This window comes from Colius striatus, chromosome 15 (assembly GCF_028858725.1).
Source record: "Colius striatus isolate bColStr4 chromosome 15, bColStr4.1.hap1, whole genome shotgun sequence".
NCBI classification, from domain to species: domain Eukaryota; kingdom Metazoa; phylum Chordata; class Aves; order Coliiformes; family Coliidae; genus Colius; species Colius striatus.
The window spans coordinates 14,762,399-14,784,162 of NC_084773.1; the positions used below are offsets into that span (position 1 = coordinate 14,762,399).

General features: G+C 45.0%; 1 protein-coding gene across 8 annotated transcripts in view; it reads right to left on the minus strand.

Annotated features, from left to right (window-relative positions):
- The window catches only part of CADPS (calcium dependent secretion activator), a 212,317-nt gene that overhangs the window by 153,758 nt on the left and 36,795 nt on the right, over positions 1-21,764 (minus strand). For all 8 annotated transcript variants that reach the window (XM_062007941.1, XM_062007939.1, XM_062007940.1 and 5 more), the window contains exons 2-3: positions 15,343-15,456; positions 10,565-10,897 (exon numbers count right to left, since the gene is read on the minus strand). In XM_062007941.1, the coding sequence (XP_061863925.1) occupies positions 10,565-10,897; positions 15,343-15,456 (447 nt within the window). The remainder of the gene's footprint in view (positions 1-10,564; positions 10,898-15,342; positions 15,457-21,764) is intronic.

Sequence of the window (21,764 nt, forward strand, 5' to 3'; positions counted from 1 at the left end):
CCAGCACTCAACTGCTATGTGTTACATGCCAATATCTCCTAGCTTTGCTGTTGACCTGGTATTTTTCTGTGTCCTACGTTTTATTCTTTGATACCCTTGGCATAGATCTTGCCCAATTTCCCTTCCTGTGGACTAATGATGACTGGAGACCTGCAATATTGCTGCTGTTGCCAGTATATCCTCTAAACACACATGGTAGTCAGTCAAGAAGCAGTGGTGAGCATGGAGCACATCCAAGCACTCACGAGAACAAGCAAGCACATTTAACCAAATCTCAGCAGGGTGCTGGGCAGTGTCTGTCACTGTGCTTGCTTCCCTCCCCAGCACCTTTGTCACTGCCAACTTCCCTGCCATAGCTATGGACGTTTTACACTTACAGACTCCAGCTTCACAGCATCTACAGTAAAACACACATGTCCCTGAAGTCTGACCTCGAGGTGGCTGCTCAAGAGGTTTATGCCTCTGTCCCTTGCGTTCCAAGTCTTCCCATATTACATGGGGATCTGTGGCTCAATTTTGCCTTTAATCTCAAAATACTCTTTGGAAGGAATGGCTGTTACCCCACCACACTCTTTTAAAGTGGGTGACACAATCATTTTCTCTCTTTCTTTGCAATGACATTTCTACAAATATTTCACACTGAATGACAAAGATATTGTGCCATCACCTCCCCATCCTCTTACCATCCTCGAGAGACAAAGGAACTGGACCAAAGGCTACAACACATGAAAAACAGATGCAGAGATCCCTCCTGCCCTGCATTATACAACAAAGTCTGTAAGATGGAGGCCAGCATGGTTTTTATACGACTTTAAGCTCCTATAGCTGCCTTATACATACACAAGAGGCTGTATTTGAAGCTGTCTTGCATCAATTCCTTATTGAACTTGCACTTTAATTTCTCTCAAAACATGAGTAGAATCAGATGTTCCAGAAAAAAACCCATGGTTATTGAATATGAAAACTCAACACTGAAATAAGGGTAGGGAACAGCTTACATAAATTGCATTCCCTGTAGTTTGGGGTAGTGAGCTTGAGCCTTTGAAATGCATGAAATCTAGTTTGTTGATCATTTCCCAATTTATAGTCAGCTCAGTGGGAATAAGTATGTGCCTGCTTTGATATCCTTCTGAAGAAAATCCTTGGCACCTCATTTCTCTTAAGAAATATACCTATTCTCTTTGTATTGTGGTACTTTTTTAGATGCAAACTGGAAAATTAGCCCAGTTGTATCTTATATTCATGCAGTACTTTCTATGGCCCGATCCATCTGACTCCCAAAATTTCTTCTGAACTAAAATGACACTGTCAATCACATCCCAAGCTGTGGCATGAAGCATTTGTCAAGTAACACAGAAACAATGGTGGTCTGAAGAATGAAATGTAGGGAGTGGAGGAAAGGACTGGTGAATGTCCATAACACATCTTTTTAACAAATAGTTCTCTCTTCCTGAATGCTGAAACATGATATGGATTGCAAAGGGGTAGAAGAAGCCTTGGAGGAACTACATCTTTCAGAAATAAGATTAAACTCAGTAAAATATTAGTACAGAACTTCCAAAGTATCTGTGTAGTGGGTGATGTATGTCCCAGGAATGATCTCTCTATTAAAGGTGATAAAAGGAAAATTGGAAGAGTAGTTTGTAATGTTAGACTAGCACAGCTCAGTGAAAACCAGCCAAGTTTTCCAAAAAGACATAACTGGTTGAAATGAAGACCCTGGAGCTTGGCACAAGCCTCCAGCACGATCATGTATATTTACTGCTATGTGCAACCATGATGGTATCTTTCCATTTTGTCCATGAGACCGGTACTGAAAGTTCCTCAGGAAAGTAACAGGGTTTCAGTGACAAAATACATGAGTGAGGGCAAAGCACTTAGGTTTTCACATGGAATTCAAATTAGATTTAAAGACTTACATGCAAAATTAAGTTCCAGCAGCTGCATTGTATTTCCAGTTAAAAGGAAGAGAAAGAGAGGCATTAACACAGTGCAGGGTCATCCACTAGTTATGTCTTATTAGTATTCTAGCCTTTCTTAAGATAAGCATCACATATGGTTCTTTTGAAGCTAGCAGTTCATTGCTTGAAGAGAGAGAGGTCTGGATAACACCCCTTCTGTCTCCCAGGGCCTCCTGGGCTGATTAACAGGAGTATGTACTGCAGTGAACAAGTACTGCTCAAAGGAAAAGCAAGACCACTTTCTCCAAAGGGGGCCAGTGAAGTCATTTCTTTGTCACATCTTCTACTCACCATCCTTGGTTGAGGGAAACAGAGAGGAGTGACATTTTCCTTTCCTAGTAAACCACAGGACATGCTAAGGAGCTGATTTTCATGTAGGGTGGTTTGCACTGAAATCAAAGTTAGGGAAGCAACGGAGATTGTTTGAAATAAACACGGCATTTTGAGAGTCAAATCCCACCCTAGGGAAGCAGACTACATGGAAGCCTAACTCAACTCAGATCCTACACTCCAGACTGTCTCAGTTACACTTTAGGTTGTTTTTTGGGGGGATCAGCAATAACATCTGATTTTATGTATCACTTTTGGCTACTTTGGCTATAGATAGGGTTTGGCTTGGATTCTCCTTGGGCAGACTATGGTGGTTTAGCCCTAGCCGAACAATAACCAAACCACCCAGTTACTCACTCCTCCTCACCTCAGGAATACAAAGGTAACACCTCTGGACTTTATATTCTGTGCCATCTCAAATCTCCTCTTTGCTGAGAAGATGGTTTCAAGTTGTAATTCTCAAACGTTGTCACATCTTTTCTTCTTTCTCTAGTTCCTGCAAAACCTTCCCCACTTCTTCAGCATCTCCCTCTGCACAGCTGGGTCAGGAATTGCCCATTTTCCTGACCCTCTCTCTCTGCTCCGGTTTATTCCTATAATAAAGCTATGAGGTGGAAGTAGACAGACACTTGAAGAGGCAGCAAACACACAACAGCTCTTCCAGTTAATTATCTCTGGACTAAAGTGTTTCCCTTTCCCAGAGACCTCTGCTAGTCTGCAAATGACAGCATCAGCAGATCAGCACATTATTAGTTACTTCAATCCTTCACACTTCTCCCCAATTGCTCTTACCTAGAACCAGGAATTCACCACTCAACTTATCCTTTCCAAATTGCAAGGTGGTGCTAAGGAAATGGAATTGTATCAATAAGCATCCATTTGAAATGAGCCTCCTTATCTGATGGGGAAAAAAAAAGATCTGGCTAAGCAGCAGGAACATCATGCCAACAACTTGATTTTCAGTGAAAGAAAAGGATTATCAGTCCCTAAATAGAGGGGTTAAGGTAGACTGAAAGTGTCAAGTCATTGATATTTTATAAGGTAACCATTGTTTAACAGAACTAAAATTGAAGAGATATCTTGATGGCAATTTAAACCTTAAACTGCAGAAATTAATCAGTCCACAGACAATGAAGAGTGTTCATCTGACAATGCACCACAAAACCCCTTTGCTAAACAGGCAAATAAAAACCATTTCACAAAGGATGAACATCTTGAAAATCATCCTGACTTTAGCCCTAATGTACCTGCAGGGATCAATATTGCTGGAGGAGGACAGATCTGGTCTGATGCGTGAAGTTGCCAATGTGGCCTCTGGATAAAGCAAATAAAACTGTTTCAGATTTAATTTGTACGAGCTGCTGGAAATGCAGAGGACCACTGGTCCCAGCGTGCTGCAGCCCCTCAATGCTGCACGGTCAGGGGGCCACTAATGATCTGGATGTATTAGTCTTCTCTACTGCTGCTTCTAGAGATAATCTTGCATGCTTTTCCATTAGACTAATGAGCTCTCTTGGTTGCACTTACCTTGCTGGCAAGTGGTGTCACCCCTTACAGTGAGGGCAGGGGAGCAGCACAGCACATTGGAAAAGGGGAACGGGAAGCAGTGAGGGTGCCCAGTTGTGACAAGTAACGACTGAGTGCTCTATTAAGCAAACTAAAACAGCTTTTGCTCAGGAGTCTCCATGGACTTCTGCAGCAAATCCTGAATTAAATCCAGATTCCAAATCCTGTGGTGGAAGGGCTCCCAGCAGCCAAAATATTTTGCACAGCAGCAGCAGAGAGAAGAAATAAGAGGCCACTCCTCCATTCCAGAACCAGTCTAGATGCCAAAACCATTTTCTGTTCTTTAAATAATACACCATAACAAGCCACTTGCTTGTTTTGGTAGAATAAATGACATTTGGCTCAGTTGCAGAGAGGTATCCACACCCCTAAACCTGGAGGGAAGGCTGGCAGGAGGTAGCATGGAAAGGATTCAGTGCACAAGACTTCTTCGGTCTAACAAACATCTCTGGTTAGTGTTAGAAGAAAACGACTGACTTTTCCTCTGCAAGTCTTTGCTATTGTTGCATGACATTATAATTTCTCTGCAAAACATCTGCTCTCTCAATGTATACTCTAGCCTGGTTTCTGTAAAGGGCCTGTAAAACCAGAATATGTCCATAGTAGGGCCAGAACTGGAAGTTCCTAGTGCACAATAACACACATCCCCAACTGGCAGCTAACAGGGTTAAAACACCCTCTGATTAAATGAAAGCATCTTTAATTAGTTTAATTGACCATGCCTCAGCCAAGACCATCTGCTCAGCAGCATTTGCCTGCTCTTTGCAGGAGCGATTGATCAGCCATAGCTACAGAATACAGCATTAGCCTACATCAGATTTATTTTGTTTAATAGAAGAGCTAATTTGCTTTAAATTTAATTACAGGGGCCAAGATTGCTCTCTAAGTCCATAACAGCCCAGTACACAGAACATAAGCTGATCCTACAGCTAACACATAGGTCCACACGTGACTGTGCACATCAGCCAGCTGGTGATGACAGCTCAGGGGAGCAGGTTCTCCCCAGCACAGCACGCTGGGGGCATTCTCCCCAAGCACATGGCACACTGTTGTGCTGGCAAGGGCTGCCCCGCTCGCTGCCGTGTCCCCCTCCAGCTGGCTGAGCTCTTCCTTACAACCCTGTTAGATGCTGGAGGAGGCTGGGTGTCAGATGTTGAGCAGACAGATGTCTGTTTTCAGCCTCTCCTGCTCTTAAAGACACTAAATGACGCATCACATGTAGGGTCACTGTTTCTGCACCACATGGGACCAACAGAGACAATCAGGGGACAGCTCGGTACCTTCTGGGTGACCTCCATCAGCAAATCTCTCCTCAGCAGGGTGGCTGGCAGCTGGAGGTCCAGCAGAACCAGACACCAGACTCACCCCATCACTGACATTGTGCTGTCCCTCTTGATTTCTCAGTCCTCCCATGACAACATCATTCTTCCAAATATCGCGCCCTGAGCTGACGAAGAAAGGCAATTCCCTCTCCTCCCCGAAGAAACACGTGGATCTACGCTGCATTATTATGAAGGGAAAAAATTCATTCACTTCCTGAGGCTTTTTCCTTTTTCAATTTCCCATCGGGTGCTAAATCACTGCCATCTCTGGGAGATGTTCTAGCCCTGACAGGCACGCTGCGCCTGCCACTGGCTGCTACAGCAGTAATTACAACCCTGCAGAAGGCTCCAGGCTGCCATTTCTGTTTCCATGGAAATAAATACTGAATTACTGAAAACACAGTATAATGCTTTATGGACTTTGAGGCTTTTGATCATCCCCAAAACACCTTAACCCATTTTTATCAGTGGTAGCTTTGTTTTTGAAGGGGCAGGGATAACACTGACAGCGTGGAAATAGGCAGAGTGATCAAAAGGCGGACAGCAGTGCTGGCCAAAGCTGACAGTATCCAGGTATCCAGCCCTGGAGAGAAGAGCCCATGGAGGCTCATTGGTCCTCACATGCAGCCTGCAGCAGTCCCAGCTCACCACAAGCACCACAAACTGTCTCTTTGCTGGGACTCTGGGGCTGAAACAAAACAAACCTCCTGCCCTTTTGGAGGGGTCATTATAGTCAGCATTAGTGCTTAAACATCCAGAACTGCAGATTGCCATTTTATAGATTGAGCTTCAAGATGAAGCTAGGGAAAAAAAAAGGAATTGCTTTATGTTCTTCACAAATGATGAATAGGGAGTAGGAGGGACTGATCTGATACCAAATCCCTCTATCTCTGAATTGAAGGGACACAGAAACGTGCAGAGACAGGTAACTCCACGCTGTGTGCAGTGACCCTGGGCTCAGCTCTCATTGCAAGGCATGGCTGGGAACTTTCCATCACAGTAAACTAAATGAAATACATGGTTCAGGGAGGATACACACAAAACAAACATTTATTCTGAGGTTCACCTTAACCATCTTATCATCTGAGCTGTTACAGAGCCTCATGGGAGTTTCTGTCTTTACTTGTTTCTGCCCTAACTTGGGCTGCACCTTCCAAGTACCACCTACAGTGTCTCTGCAACAGGCTCAATGCAAGTCAAGAAGTGAAGTTCAGGAAAAATACCTGAACTGCAGAGATGAGAGAGGGGCAGAACGCCAGACTTGACCTCAGCAAATCATCTCTAATATACTGACTTGAGCTAAAATCAAACACTTGATTGAGGTCAAAATCCTAAATATCTTTTCTGGTAACACTTCTGAAACTAATTTTTTGGCAAGGGAACTTTCTGCTTTGTGAGAAATGTCAGCCTTTGGACACAGCGTCCTAATTCAGCTGCAAAAATAAATGTCAAAACAGTGTACTCTAGTTTTAAGCCAGCTCTTGTCAGCAAAATTTGGGTTGAAATGTTTCCTAGCTAAAATCACAGGTCCCCAAAACTTACAAGACAACTCCAGTTGCACTGGCCAGAGGCTTTCATCCCCCCATGAGAAATTGCCATCCAACAGCGATGGGACTTGTCTGTGCTATAGCCCAACCACACATGAACATTTCTCTGATGTTTTACCTTCTACCTGGATGAACAGGAATAGATGCTGAAAAGCCATGATCATGTGTACATGTATTACTCAGCAGGTTTGACATGCGTGTATTTAGCTATGTTGAAATTTAATATCTAGGGGAATTAGATAAAATGGGAAGCTTAGCACAGATATTTTGCACATTTGACATGAATGCCACAGTCTGTGGTGCACTTCAGGCCCAGGAAAGATGAGAAAGTCTGATTGTGAAGCCTGTAAATTCAGACAGTCCTGCAGGGACAGCCCAGAGACCATTTCCTCCAAAGTGCTAGGATGGATGAGTGCAGCTCATCATAGATGTGGTCTGGACACCAGCCACTGTTGCTGGATTAAGGGAACAGCACCGTATTAGCTCCCTCACCTCTTGCTGTAGCTAAAGATGACTTTGAAACACAGTTTGAGACAGAAAAGCAAATCACTGCCCTACAGCTGGGGAAGAACAAGATGGAAGACTACCGCAGCCTGATTTTTCAGAGATGTTGCTGCAATTCAGCCATCACGAAGGTCAGTGGGAAATACAGGGCTCGTGCCCAAGGAAATGTTGACTGCAGTAAATACCCAAGTTTGCAATTGTCCAACATTGAACAGAAAATAGCTCCTGTATGATTCTATCACAAGTCAATTATAAAGCAGAAAAGCTAAATTCAACCTTTGCCAATGGGTTTTGGACTAGAAATCCCAGACTGAAACACACTTCTCCCCCCATGATGTCTCTTGCATAGCAGAGGAGCCTACTGCTGGAGCCAGAGATATCCAATTCCCACATTGACTCCAGTGGAGCAGAAACACCAAGCCACACAGCGTGTGTTATGCAAAAGCCTAAAGCCTCTGTGTATTATTTAAAATGTTCTAGTCAGAGGTTGTGCTTAACAACACTTATCTCCACGACCATTCTGCTACAACACCACTTCCCATCTTTGTTTCTTAAAAGCCCTTCCAACTGCATCAATCCCTTTTGCTCTGTTGCTATCTCAGATCCTGCTATATCACTTCTATCACATTAAGAATACACTTATATTAAACCACATGGGGATATTGTGTTAAAAAAACCCTTTCAGAAATCATCCTCCTTCTGCACAAACAAAATATTACTTCAGAAGTGAATGGAAATGCCTCCCCTGTGATGTAATCTTTATGCAATTAGTGAGCATGATGTAACAGGAGGTCACATAGAGAAATCACCTTCTTCTAGACCACAGGAGAAGTTCAAGAAAGTGCTTGGGACTCTCAGCACCAATCCTGCTCATGCTTCAGGAGGACAGTAACTAGGTAAAGCCTTCTTACCCCTTGCTTCCCTGCACAGCCTATGTGGCATCCCACTCTGTACACCAAAGCACAAGAGCACATCAGACCAGCCTTCTCCTATTGCTCCCATCAGCTGGACGATATCAGCAATGGTATTATCAGAACCTGGGAAAGGGCTCCACTACCCAATTCCTACTGTGCACAGCAGACAAGCATAGGTCAAAAATGAGCTCCCCCAGGTACTCTCCCACCCAGCACCCATCCTGGCTGCTGCAATGCTGTACACATGATTCATCTCCCTCCAGATGCCTCTGGTTTTAGTATTGTAACGCTGGCAGGTGCCTCTGGCTCCCTAATTGGCATCAGACCTCCCATGTTGGAGGTGTCACCAGTGCTGAGTGGCTCAGCACAGTCCAAGGGGTTATGGCACGGAAGAGTTTCCAAGACACCAAGGGCAGCACCTAATACATAAGCACCCAGTTTCCCCAGCAAAGCCTGCAGTTTCTCTGGATGCTCACACCTGCCTTCCCTGCAGCAGCAGGAGCAGGGAGAAGGAGCAACAGCAAGCAATCTGCTCTCACCTCCACTTCCCACAGGGCAGGCTCCCACCCCACTGTGCTGGCACCATGACACCATAACTGCTTGCACTGTACACCAGGAAAATGCCAAAGGGCTGAATGACTGCTGGCCTTGCAGCTGAGCTGTGCCTTGCATAAAGGGCTTTCCCTTCTGCATAGCTAATCCTCACTATCCAGGTATTAAAACCAGAGTAACTCCTGTGCTAATATTCGCTTTCAACAGAAACTATGTCTTTCTCTAAAAGCTTAAATTACAGGTTTGGTGCCTCTGAGTATTAGAAAAGACCCAGAATTAAATCCTTCCCTTTCAGAGTTAAATCAAGACCTACTGCAAGAAATGGGCTGCTTGATGCAACAGGGTAGTTTGTAGGGAGCAGCCCCTGGGTTCATGGTGTCAGCCAGAAAGGCTTTCATGGGCAGAGATCATCCCCACGAAGTGGGGCAGCCATGATAAGATAATGTTTTCTGCATCACAAAGCAAGAAGGCAGGATCACACATATGCTCACACAAAACCACCCCAGTGCCTTGGCCAAGCACAGGTCAAGAGAGGATGAGAGACATAGGACTTGAGTTGGCTTAAGTTAAAAAAAAACACAACCCAGTACTGCAAAACTGACTCAGCTCTCAACACAGCCCTGAAACATTACACTTCTGATTTTAAAGATGTCCTCCAACAGAGGTTAGAGGCACAAAATCTAGTTTGTAAACATAATTTATGAGGACCAACATAGTCCTTGTTATTGCCTTTTCACTATGAAGACATCTTACTCAAGGACATTTATTACCTTCTCCCTGCTTTACCATTAAGGTCTGAGATGAAGGAGGACAAGTGTAAGATACTTAAGCTTTTTACCAGAGAAAAAAAAACAGATCAGCCATAATTTTCTCTGCCTTGAAAAGAATTAGAAATGTCTACAAAGAAAACAGAGTTAGTCTTGAATTTATTAATTCCAACATGGAATTGAACCCCTGAATGATGGGGAAGAGATTGAGGTCTGCTCCTCCTCTGAAAACTTTCCACGGCATTACCTTACCCTCCCCGTGACTCTGATATCCTTTATCCCGCCTGTGATATTTATATCTGATAGCAGGGGACTGTAATCTGGGTCACTGACAGCCTGGACAGCCACTGACAGCCCTCAGCAAGGGCTGCTGGAAATGCAAGCAGCACTTCAGAGTCCCAGCTCTGGGGAACTGTCTCTTACTGGGGGTGAAAGGGAGGAAAGGGAAAGGTTTTCACCTATCTGGGAACTGATAGTGCAAGCAGAGCCACCCTGAGGTCTTTGGGGCTTGGGATGTTCTCTCCTTCCCCCATGAGTATACAAGGGGCACAGAGGCTCCCTCTGCTTAGAGAGAACCTGTGTGCAACCCCAATAAGTGAGTCAATATAAGACATCCACTCTGGGGGCATCTGAGCTTTGAGTACTAATAAGGTTATTGTAGGCTGCAAGAAAGTACTGCTGTCACTTAGACTGGTGATGTGAGAGCATCACAGCAAAATGGCTCACTTAAGCACCATCAAAGACCTGCTGATCCAGATACTGAGCTGGAGGAAAAAAACTCTCCTGTTTCAGCAACCCTATGGGATTCCAGGAAAGAAAACTTGACATAAGAGCTTCTAAAACCTCTGCAGAAAACCCTAAGCAATCAACCAAGAGAAAACAAGCAGGAGCAAGAGAAGGAGGCCCACTTGGACAGCCAGAACGTAACTGGTGGTGCAGAAGTCCCACCATCAACCACAATCCCCTTCCTTGGTGGAAGTTCTCTCAAAACCAGTCAGGTCAGACGCAAAGTTTCCAGTTCACAACTGGTGTTTCCCGTTGGCAAGTCCTTCCCCAATAAACCCTCTTCCATTGACATCCAGTCTGGGAGAAGGACCTTACCTGACATGCATTGTAGAGAAGCTGATGCTCAAACTTCTTGATCCCCAAAATGTTCTGGAACATCTCGTAGAGCTGCTCCTTGCTGAGGATGAGCTCCGAGGCAGCACTCGCCGTCATCCGGGCCTGCTGTTTGCGGGGATCCTCTTCCCCACGGTAAATAGCATCAAACTTTGCCATCCAAGAGCTCAGGACTGTCTCCTTGCTGAGGCCATCAATTTCTGGCAGGCTGCGCACTCTCTTCTCAATGTGCTTCTTGAAGACTTCGCGGGAGTCGTTGGCTGAGCACCCTCCGCTCTGCACCATCCTGGCAACGCGGTCGCTTTTCAGAAACACCTGCAAGAAAGGGCTGACTTCAAATGGTGTCAGTGAAAACAAATCCAACCCCTAAAGCACCACAAAGCATGGTTTCTTTGCTGGAGAGTGCACTAACTGCCTGTCAGTACACTTTCCAGCTCCTCACTCAACAACCACGTGTTGCCAGATGGACAGAGGTTTCGGCTGTACTCCGGGAAGTGTAATGAAATCAAGTGAAGCTTCTGCTTCACATCCGCTAAAATGGAACATCTTGATGCAATTAGGACTTCATGCAACATTGTGGCCACACCTTACCAGATACATAAATGCCTTTTGGGAGAGCAGGATTACATTTTGCTCTATCAAATGTTTTAATAAGGAAGTTATTGCACAACTATGTTCACCTAGCCGAATTCTGCCTTGTTAGAGGAAGTCTGCTAGTCCTGTTCAAGCCAGCAACATCACACTGCATTTATCCTGGTAGCCAGGCCACTGGGAAACCTCTGACCAGCACAAGGATCAGGCTTACGTTAAGCCACTACACCAAAGGAGACATTTGCAGACTGTCCTACTGTCCCAAGATGACAGGAATTGCATTAATTCATTCATTTAATGTTACTTTCAGTTGAATAATACGTGTGTCCCTGCTTTTCCCATACCCTGGTGCTTCCAACCTGGGCAACCAGCCCTGCAAGAGTATCATTAAAACACACCCTGGGAAAGGACAAGGACAAACAGCTTGATCTTTGCAAACTGTTGGGTGAACATCAAGATAACTCAGATCATTGAAGGGTAGTAGGGCCACAGCTGGACAAGGCCAAATCTCAGCAAAGCACAGCTTGAGGCTGCCTGGGAAGGCTCTGCAAAGTGAGCAGCCTTCAAGGTGCAGGACACTGACAGCAGGAGGGAGGGAGAAAGTGTTTGATGGAGATGGTCTTCCCACTACAAGAACAGCAGAAGGGTCAAAATACAATAGACCCCTGCAGATCAGGAGATGCCATGGGAACAACACAGAGCTGAAGGGAGAGAGAGAGACAGGGGGATATTGTGTTAGTTGTGCTCTCCCAAGACCCGAACACAGGAGAGCAATCAATGCCCTGCAAGAACTGCTGTTTTATTAATGATGCTGAGAACGGATGAAGGCAGCAGGCTGGGAAGAAACTGTGCCAGCACTGGGGTGTATCTGTCAGCTCTCCATAATTAAAGCGCTCAAGGATGACCTAAGGACATGGTAGATTTTTTTCATACCACTCAGCAATGTGGCACTCTGTGTTCCCAGATGCTTGATGGCACAGGCATCTGCCGGGAGTAGTAGTAGGTTTTGCTCTAGGAGCAGCCCTGAAATGCTGCTGAGGAAGAGCTGGGCTGTTTGCTTCCAAAATACTGTGCTGGGAAGCACTCCCTTCAGACCAGACAGGCAGGATGCCACCTGCAGCCTCTTCACTCCACACTGAAACAACACCAGCACATATTTCATTTCCTAACAGAGCTTTAATATGAGTGATAACACCCCGGGTGTGTGCAGGTGCTTTTAGATAATAGGTGAGAGTTATCAAAATCCAAACTGCTGGCAGAGCTGAGGAAGTCCCCAGCAGAGATTGCTGGAAATGGTGGGAGGTCATGGCAAAAGGCATTGCTACAGCATCTTCCCCTCCCACATCCCCTCTCTAACCACCTGCTCCAGGTGCCTTTGGCCTCACCCCATGCAACAACACTAATGACTTCCAATCCCTGCCAGCATGAGGGGGGCTGTTATTTGTGATCCTCATCCCCATGGGAGAGGGGACGGCACTGTGAGCAAAGGGATCTGAGTCCCCTCAGCCTCAATTTATACTGCTCAGCTGCAGAGCAGCATAGGAAAGGAGGGTTGTGGCTGGGAGAGAGGAGTCAGGTGTGAGGGAGCACTGGTCAGACACACAGAAGCAGAAAAAGACTGTGAAATAGGAAGGTAAAAAAAAAAAAAAGAAGATAAGAGGTGTTTTGTCCTGCAGTGAGCTGCTTTCTTCAGAAAACAGCAGGTGATTTGCATGGCTGAGATTGCCTAGTAGGAGTGCCAGAAGTCAAGCATTGATGGAGTAAAATCCAAGCAGAGGTGCATACACCAGCAGGTGCAAAGAGAACTGGCCTCCATGAGCTGGGTCAGGCACCTCCTGCCATGTCCACAGATGAGCTCCCTGAGGTCATTGCTAGCCCCAGCTCTATCTGCTCACAGCAGAGTGGAAATGGGTCCAACGAAACATTTCCATAATCTCACTGAAGGGATTGCTGCATCAAGTGCTGGGCTGCAGACAAAGCTTTACTCATTTGAAGGAAATGGGCATGAGAAAAGCTCTCCTGGAGTGTCTGTTAGTGCCAGGCCTGGCTGGCACACACAGGTCTGCAGTGTTCCTGCAGGCACAGCAGAGTCTGCTCAGATCACTCATTCATTTCATTTGATAGCAGCCTGGGAACTAGTCTAAAATTGATAACCACACGCTTATCCCTTGATGGTAGACTTAACAGCAGAGTGTGTCCATGCAAATACATTTAGGGCAAAAGCAAATGCACTCCTGACCTACAACGTCACCTTTACCTCTCTCCTTCTCCAGTGAAAAAGAATAATCATTCCCCAGGTAAAGAATCTATTCTGCATGGTTGGCAAGTAAGAAACACCAGCCATACAGTCCAGCATGGCCAGTTTCACTTGAGCAGAAAAATGAGTTTTAGTATTTTCCAAGCCATCATGCAGCTTTATAAGTCAGTACCTAGATGCTGACTTCTAGATGGACAGCTACTTGCATAAAACTCTGAAATTTGCAGGAGCTGAGAGTAGGACCCACTGTTACTGCTCTGTGGGTCAGCCGAGGGGGCACGTCTCTTCAGAGAGGGGAGGAAGGAGAACCTTCATCAAGGAACACTGTTCAGGCACTGGAAGGGGGCCGAGGCTTTCTGCTGTGCAGGCACTGAGAGGGAGCAGAGGCTTTCTGCAGCAAGGCTTTCCCTTGTGCGCCACTGCAGGTGGTGCTGAGGAAGACACATGCAACCATGCTACAGCTGCACAGAAGCTGGAAGCATGCAGATATAAATTAAAGGAGACCAACAGTTCAAAAAAGTGAAAAAGAAAGTTGCACTAAAGGACACTGAGTGATGCATTATGCTTCTTGGGGCCTGTTTTAAGTAGGGTAGTGTCCAGTTGAATGGAAGACACAGGGTTTGCAGACATCCAGTGCTGATCAACTGCTCTTTATAGTTTTATCACTTGGAATAATTACACAGCACAGGACTTCTAGAGCTGTTCAGGTTCCATGTTCAGGCAGACCTACCAGTGAAACAGGAATGTCTTCTGCCTGTTTTTAAGTAGTTTCCTTTTCCTGCCTGACAGTCTTATCTGAATAGATTACACTGCTCTGGGACCCTAAAATGAAGCTCGCACCATCTTGAAAACTTTCTCTGAGAGCATCTGTTCAGTGAAGCTGTGATAAACTGATGATCCCTTGGCAATTTCTTTCCTGATAAGAGATGTAAATTACTTTCAGCTTCCTTCCTGTACAGAGAATGATGGAGCAGTAACTACTAGGCTGGCTTAATAGAGTTAATCCGAAGATAATTTGTGCTTTCCTTACACGGAAGCAGCTGCTGCCATTTTTACAGAGTTAAAATTCCCTTCATCTGATTTTGGTCCCCTCCTAGATCCTACTTGCAGAGAAACAGTTTATGTAGGCAATTCAAAATCTTCACCTTTTATGACAGAATAGTTCTAGGGAGAAAGAGAAATGGTTTGCAGAAAGGCTAGCAGAAAAATAAGTGACACTCCTCATACAAATCACAAACACTAATTTCCTTCAAAAACAGAAGCTCCTTCCTTCTGAGAAAGGATATAAAAGGCAGCATTAAGGGCTGCCTACAAAGAGGTACAAAAAGACAGACATGCATAATTATCCTTTTGCGTAATTATGAATGGTGCTTCATGTTCTTTGGTGATATCTAGTTCTGTAGATGTACATCTTCTACCCTTCCCCTTTGCTTTACAGCACTTGGCATACCAAAGAGAAAAGATAAGACTCTTGCTGAAAATCCCTACGTCAGTTAGACACAATGCAAAACCTTTAGCAAGAACTGAATGTGCTGTCCAGGTGGTATTTTTCTTGGTATTTTTCATAGGTAGCATGGTGACATTTCTTTTATATTATGTCATCTTCCCTGGTTTAGAGTACACTGTTTGAAAGTATCAGGAAGGTATTTTTCAGCTTAAAGGAAGAGAGCTCTTCCCCATAATCAAGCTATAGGATGCATCATGGTGCAGGGATTGCCACAGTTGCTGTATGGTTCCATGTTCAAACCCTGAACCTCACCAATCCTGGGATATATCACACAGAAGCAGCCTTGCACTCCTCTTTGTTTTGTGCTGTTTGTTAAAGGACAATTTCTTAGTTCTGAATCTGATCCCATCTGTGAATAAGAGTGAGGTCAGGGATTCACATGAGTATTGCATTGTCTCTCCATACCTCGTAGTAGCTCTGGACAGCGTTTATGAATGCTTCATCTGCCACAATCTGAGTTTCTCCATTGAGAAAGGCCTGGAAACGATCTTTGATCGTCTGCAGCTGCTGCTTACTTATCTGCAAAACACGAAAAAAGGAGAAAATTAGAAAGGTTTATGCATGAGGTAAAAACTCACTAAGTCTTCTGCAATATCTTATCAGGGTGCTTATGATCTGCACTTCTGCTCTCCTTTAGGGACAGCAGCAATAGGACAGGAATTAGCCACACGTGGGCACACACACACATGCACTCTTCACCCTGGCAAGTTCATTCAAGCATCGTGAGCGCCTACAACCAAGCTGAGTATCATTTCTAAACAACTGTGCTGCCACAAAATACACATAAGAACTCTACTGCTTCAGGTATACCTAAGCCAAAAGCAAGCTGCTGTGTGCATGCTTGGAAGTGACTGCTTCAGTGCAATCTCCTTCCCATTTAGCCTCTTCTCCCCTTCAGAAGATGAGGTTTCGTCACCAAACAACAAGCCTTACAAGCTGGCTGTTGAAGATGTCACTCATCAGTATTTTGAGGCCTTGGTCTTTCCTTGTTTGTTAAGATTTTTTTTCCCTTCCACACTTATTTTCATTTGTTGCATAAAACATCAGTCAGGACCAGTGCTGATAGAATTTTAATGCCAAACAAATTATACAAGGGCAAGCCTGTTCTCCTTATCCAAGCAAGGACTTTCTCTGCTGTCTCTTTGCTGCTCAAAACAGTTCCTATCCAGCATATAGCTGGTATAACTTACAACACGGTTCTAATTTTGGCACAATGACATCAATAAAAAGTTTACAAGGGTTTGTTCCAGCCTTCTAAGATAACATGACATTATTTTGCCAACTTATCTGTCAGTTTCAAAATAGATATAGCTAAGTCCCCCACTTCTTCAGCTTGTAGTGCAGTCAAAGTCAGAGCAGGCACATAAGTCATGTACCAGCAATGCCAGTACAACCCCGTAAGATGCAGATAACACTCATAGCTGAAACGCTGCAGGCATTTAACTGTGCCTGGTTTAACACATGGCTATTTCAGCTTTGAGGATTAGGAGTTAATTTAGACAAAAGAGAAGCAAGCAAGATGTATACCTGACAACTTTAAACTTAAAAGAGAAAAATGAGCACTAAGAATTAGGACAACTATCTACCAAGGACCAAAATGTCTAAAGAAGAAGGCTTTTTCTCACTTGTATGCCCACAGAAGAAATCACCCCCTTAGAATAGCAGAGAAAAATAAAATGAATTGCTCTAAGTGTCTAAATGGCTTTGAATAAAGTATGACAAACTACAGAGATCCACACAACCAGAGCATCGTGAAGCCTCGTAAACACAAGTAATGATAAAAAGCAGGAGAGGGACCACTTGGAAGATACAACAATAAATATCACTAGATCTAGATGATGTGCTGTGCAGGGTGTTTAGGGATTGCAGTAACAAACATCATGAATACTGGTAATTAATTCTGCAACACCATGCTGAGGAGGGTTAGTGAGCAACAGCAATTTCATGTGATAATCTGGGATTAGTTTATCCTGGTGCTTATGGAGAGATGTTCATCAAAGTGACATAAAGCAAGACTCAATATGCTCTGCTTCAGAAAACATGGAACAGCCTTTGCCATCCCTGTGGGTGCTGGAAAGAGTTCATTCCCACCTCAAAACCAGGGTCTCACATATGGCTCAGCATCACAGTGCTGGAGTAAGGATCAGCTCTCTAACTCAACCCACCTCGGCCTTGGTCATCATCTGCAGTGAGCCCTGTGGAAAAGCAGTAGGGAAAGATCCTGACTTCAAGGCCGGCAGGATCTAATTATTGGCTCCAAGAGTCCATTTGCCGTGTCAGAAACCCAGAACTCTTTGTCAAGTTTGCCAATAGGACCCTGGACATCAGGAGCCCTTGCACAGTACACACAGGATCAGATGTAAAGCAGCCTCCAAACCTATCTGAGCTGATAGAAGTTCCTGACAGGACTGAAAAGAAAACTGTGTCAGCAATAAGAGGAGCCAGAGACAATAAATACAGTGATCATGTGGGAGACACCTGTGGGAAGGAAGTTGGTCTGTTTTTATTAAGCATTTAATTACTTGGAAGAAGAGAAAAGGCAGATGTTAATTAAATATATTGGCAATTTTTGCATCAGGAACCATTGTGAAAATCAGGCAGAAACAACAGGTCAATAGAAGTCATAAGGAACCAAGAGAAAAAAGAGGAAAACTATAGTTAACATTGAAATCAAGGTGTGAGGTACATGGAAAGACATCCTAAGGGCACTCTGAGCTAAGATGCTTTTCATTTGGGATTTTAACAGTATGCATGGCATTTACTATTGTTTTTCCAGATTATTTCTTAGGACAACCTCCAGAACTCCGGCCTGTTCAATTCCTATTATGCCATCTAGCAGCAGTGTTTACTTCTCTTTCCTCAGGATTGAATGGGCCACCTTCAAAGGAAGCACTGCTTCTTGAAATTCCTAGAAACTACCCATACCCAGCTTGCACAGGAGCTCTTGGGCGCTGTGGAAATGAATCATCAGATTTGTCTCTCTTGGATTGTCAGTTGCCTCCTCCTCGCCCCCAAGCTCTAATGCAAATATATTTCCTATCCAGGAAAAAGGAGATCCTCCCTGACTATACCAGGATGCAACACGGCCCAGTCCCCAGCTAAAAGGACCCCTGGTCTTCCACCCTCTCCAGACCGTGAAATGGTACTAGTGCATTGATCTGTGTCTGTGCCACTGTTACGGACATTATCCAGAAAGCTGTCAATCTGAGCCAAAATTAAACTGCTTTCAGATTCAATTTAGCTCCTGCAGCACAGCAGCAGATGCCTGGTGCAGAAAATCAGCACCAGGGAGGGAATGGAGAGTGGTCAGACACACAGGTCAACAAAATCTGCCCATAATGCTCCACCTCTCGTTTTATGCCTCTTCCCTCCCTCTCAGGTGCCAATCGCGTTGCTGTCAAACCCCAGAAGTGCCCCTTGGGCAATGGGAGGCAACACCTCCTGGCAGAGCTTGGACTGGAGTGGGGAGAGCAACCTCAGCCCAGATATCACACTCCAAAGCCTTGAAGTAAGGCCAAGCAATGCCACCAACACATCCAGAGACTTAAAAGAGCACATGCCCCGAACACTCACCTGGAAGCTTAAGTGCTTTAAAGGCTGGGGTGTTATTTTATCTCTTGCTGTTAGAGGCATCAGCAATCAGCTAGAAATCCATACAAAGCAAGCCAACTGCTTCTGCACATCCAGTAAGGCCAATAAGGGGCCAATACAAACCACTTCTCAGTTACCTTCCCTAGTGTGCTTACAAAGAGCAGAAAACTCCAGAGTTACTCCCCTCTGAAGCACATCAGTACAATAGCACAGCCTTTGCACCAGCTACAGTAGGAGGTGAAACTCTGTTGGGCTGGTGGCAGGCAGAGCCTCCCTACTCCTGATGCAAATACTAATGCAGGTGTCATCATATAGGAGAGAAGTAGGAAGCTGGGAATAAACAGGAATACTGTGGTGGATGGAAGAAATGTATTCTATTCACCTTCCATTTCTTTTCCAATCCTCACTACTTTTCCCCACAACTGCTTTCCATGTGTGACAGCTGCCAAAGCAATAATAGCAATGTCTACATTTGACAGAGACTGCAGAACACCAATGCTTGCATACAGTGACCCTGGGCCCAGACAAAACCCCCAAGTTAATATTGTGGTGTGTTTATGCAGTAAAGTGTTTCATAGCCTTCATCTGTCTAAAATATGGGAGTACTTCAGTTGTCAGGTACATACATACATACATACTAAAAGTGTAACCAAGTCAGTGATGATGTCCTCCAGGCACAAAAGTCGCACCCATGGAGCTTTAGGCTGGCATCCCTACTGGGTTACACAAGCCTCTTATAAGAAGTTTGGCACAGGTCTTCTCCACAACAGACAAAATTATGAAGAAGAGCTCACCAGTGACTAGATTTGGGCATCCAAATGCTTCCTACTTTCTTGGTCTAAACTATTTTTTTTAAAGACAAGCTGCATGCCCAGCATAACCTAGTGAGCTCAGAAATGGGGTGAGACAACCTCTGGCATGTGTCATGTCCCCACCATGGTCACAACCAAACCACAGAGTCAATTTCTTCAACTTGCTTGATGCAGATGTGAAATGTCCCACCAGCCTCCTTGGGACAAATGCTCAGTAGCAGCTTTCTTACAACATGTTATTTTTGCACATATTCCACCTGTCTCAGAGCTGAATGCAAATCTGAATGCACAGAGCTAGGGCAACTTCTCCAGAGTCGTTCCAGCCAACAAACAGCTGGCACCATCTCTGCACATCATCTCCAGCCTCCTTCGCCTACACCAGGGGAGCATGAGCACTGCAACAAGGAGCTGTTTGCTGCAGAAAAGTTCCCCCCAAAAGTTATACATGGGAACATGCCTCATGATTACATCCTCTCTCCAGAGTGCTTTGCTGTGTCTGAGCACATACGTTCAGCCACACAGCTCACTGCTCAGGGTCTACATTACACCAAAAATATAATGTTAGCTGGATTTGGGTTTTATATCCCATGCCCATATCGTGGATGGGCTCAAAGCAGAGTCTCAGATTTATGTGCTTTAACTTCAAAGAACTAGAACAGCTTCTGCAGATTGTCACTCTTTCAAAGTGAACTTTCCAATCTGCCTGTGTGAAGAAAACAAGATGACTTGCACTCACAGGACAGTTGTCCTTCCAAGCTTTGTATGATGCACATCAAAGGTATTAAGTGTCCAAGAGCCACAGATGACATATATTGAGAGCTAGTAGAAAGGAGTTTCATAAGAATTTAGAAGAATTCTTGAGTAATTTTGCAGTGGTCCAGCACTGGGTCCAGAAAGGAGCCCAGAGAGACTGGCACCTCCAGCCTTGCAAGTTTTCGCAATCTGACTGCATGAACACAATCTGCTTTGGGAGGGAGCCCTCCTTTGAGCAGGCAAATTGGGCCAGAGATCTCCAGAAGTACCTGGCAACCTACATTACGCTACAACAGTACCACATCCAACAGATTTGTGAGGAGAGGCCATCCTAGATTGTAGACTGTTGAATGTTTCAGGGCTCACCACTGATTTGTCAGTGGCAGGCTACAGAATAACCCACCCACAGCTGCATGTGAACTCCAACCAAGTAATAAAGCCATATCCATCAATGTGACAGCTGCTGGAATAGCAGTCAGATTTGAACTCTGCAGCAGGAGGTTTTCAAGTCAAAGGCACCCCTTTTAAGTCAAAGCTCACCCCTTTTATTGCTGCATTTGAACACTTCTGATCAAGAACTGGTGTTTCAGTGCACTGATGCCTCACAGTGCCCTTGGACCCAGCACATCCCACTGGAAGGCTCTGCCCTGCCCTGTTACCATGATGTGAGGATGCACCATGACCCTGCCCTGGTCCCTGATGGCTCAGCCCATCCCTATATCATCTGTGTCTCACAGGAATCCCTTCAGCTGGGGACTGGAGGTAATTCCCAGAGGAAGCACCTCTGCCTTTTGTCTGGAGAGACCAACTTAGAGCACACAACCAAGAGCAGCATGCAGTGCTCTCTCTCCTTAGGGCATCCGCTGTTCAGATACCACCGCACAGAGCAATATTTAACTGCTCACCATGCTGTTGTTCTGGGTTTGGTTTTATAACAGCTAATAAATATTTTATTGTTCCTCAGCACCAGGTGATTTAGGGAAAATTTAAACCAACCAAATGAGCATCCCTCATCATCACTGCTTCCACAGTCAGGAAGCCAGCCACAACAGGGATGATGTGGAAGGGAGGGAAGGAGTTGCAGGGGTTGAAGAAGCTGAGTGCTGGCCTTGGGGGAGAGGACAGAGGCCCCAGCAATGGGCATGGGACTAGAAAAAACCCATCAGGTTATTTTGTACTGGGAAAACACATCAGGTTCTCCCTGTGCCAGTGTGGGGACAGGACCACACAGGAGGACAACTTGAATCCCCAGCACTTGGGGTTTTAATTGCAGACTCCCCTGGGCAGATGCATCTGCTCTGCAAACAGTTGAACATTGCTGGCTTCTCCCTGTTAAAATTGGTCACTTATATTCACTGCCAGTCTTGGGGAATGTTTCCTAGCTGCCTAGGAGTGTATTTTCTGGTTGTTTCAGAGAACTTTAATATTTGTTACGAGAGAGAGCTCCTTGTGCCTTGGTTTCTAATAGCCACAATATATCTTTCCAGGGATACTGAGCCAGCGTGTCCTTTTTCCCTGCAGTCTGACCGTATGTGGATCCCTGTGCACTCACCCACTCATCTACTGCTGTCTATACAATTCTCTCTTTGTGAGTGCTTGATTTGTTGCCCCTCTCCTCTGTCCATGATTTACTGGCTTTGATGCATCCACACTGCCCACTCTCTTTCCAGC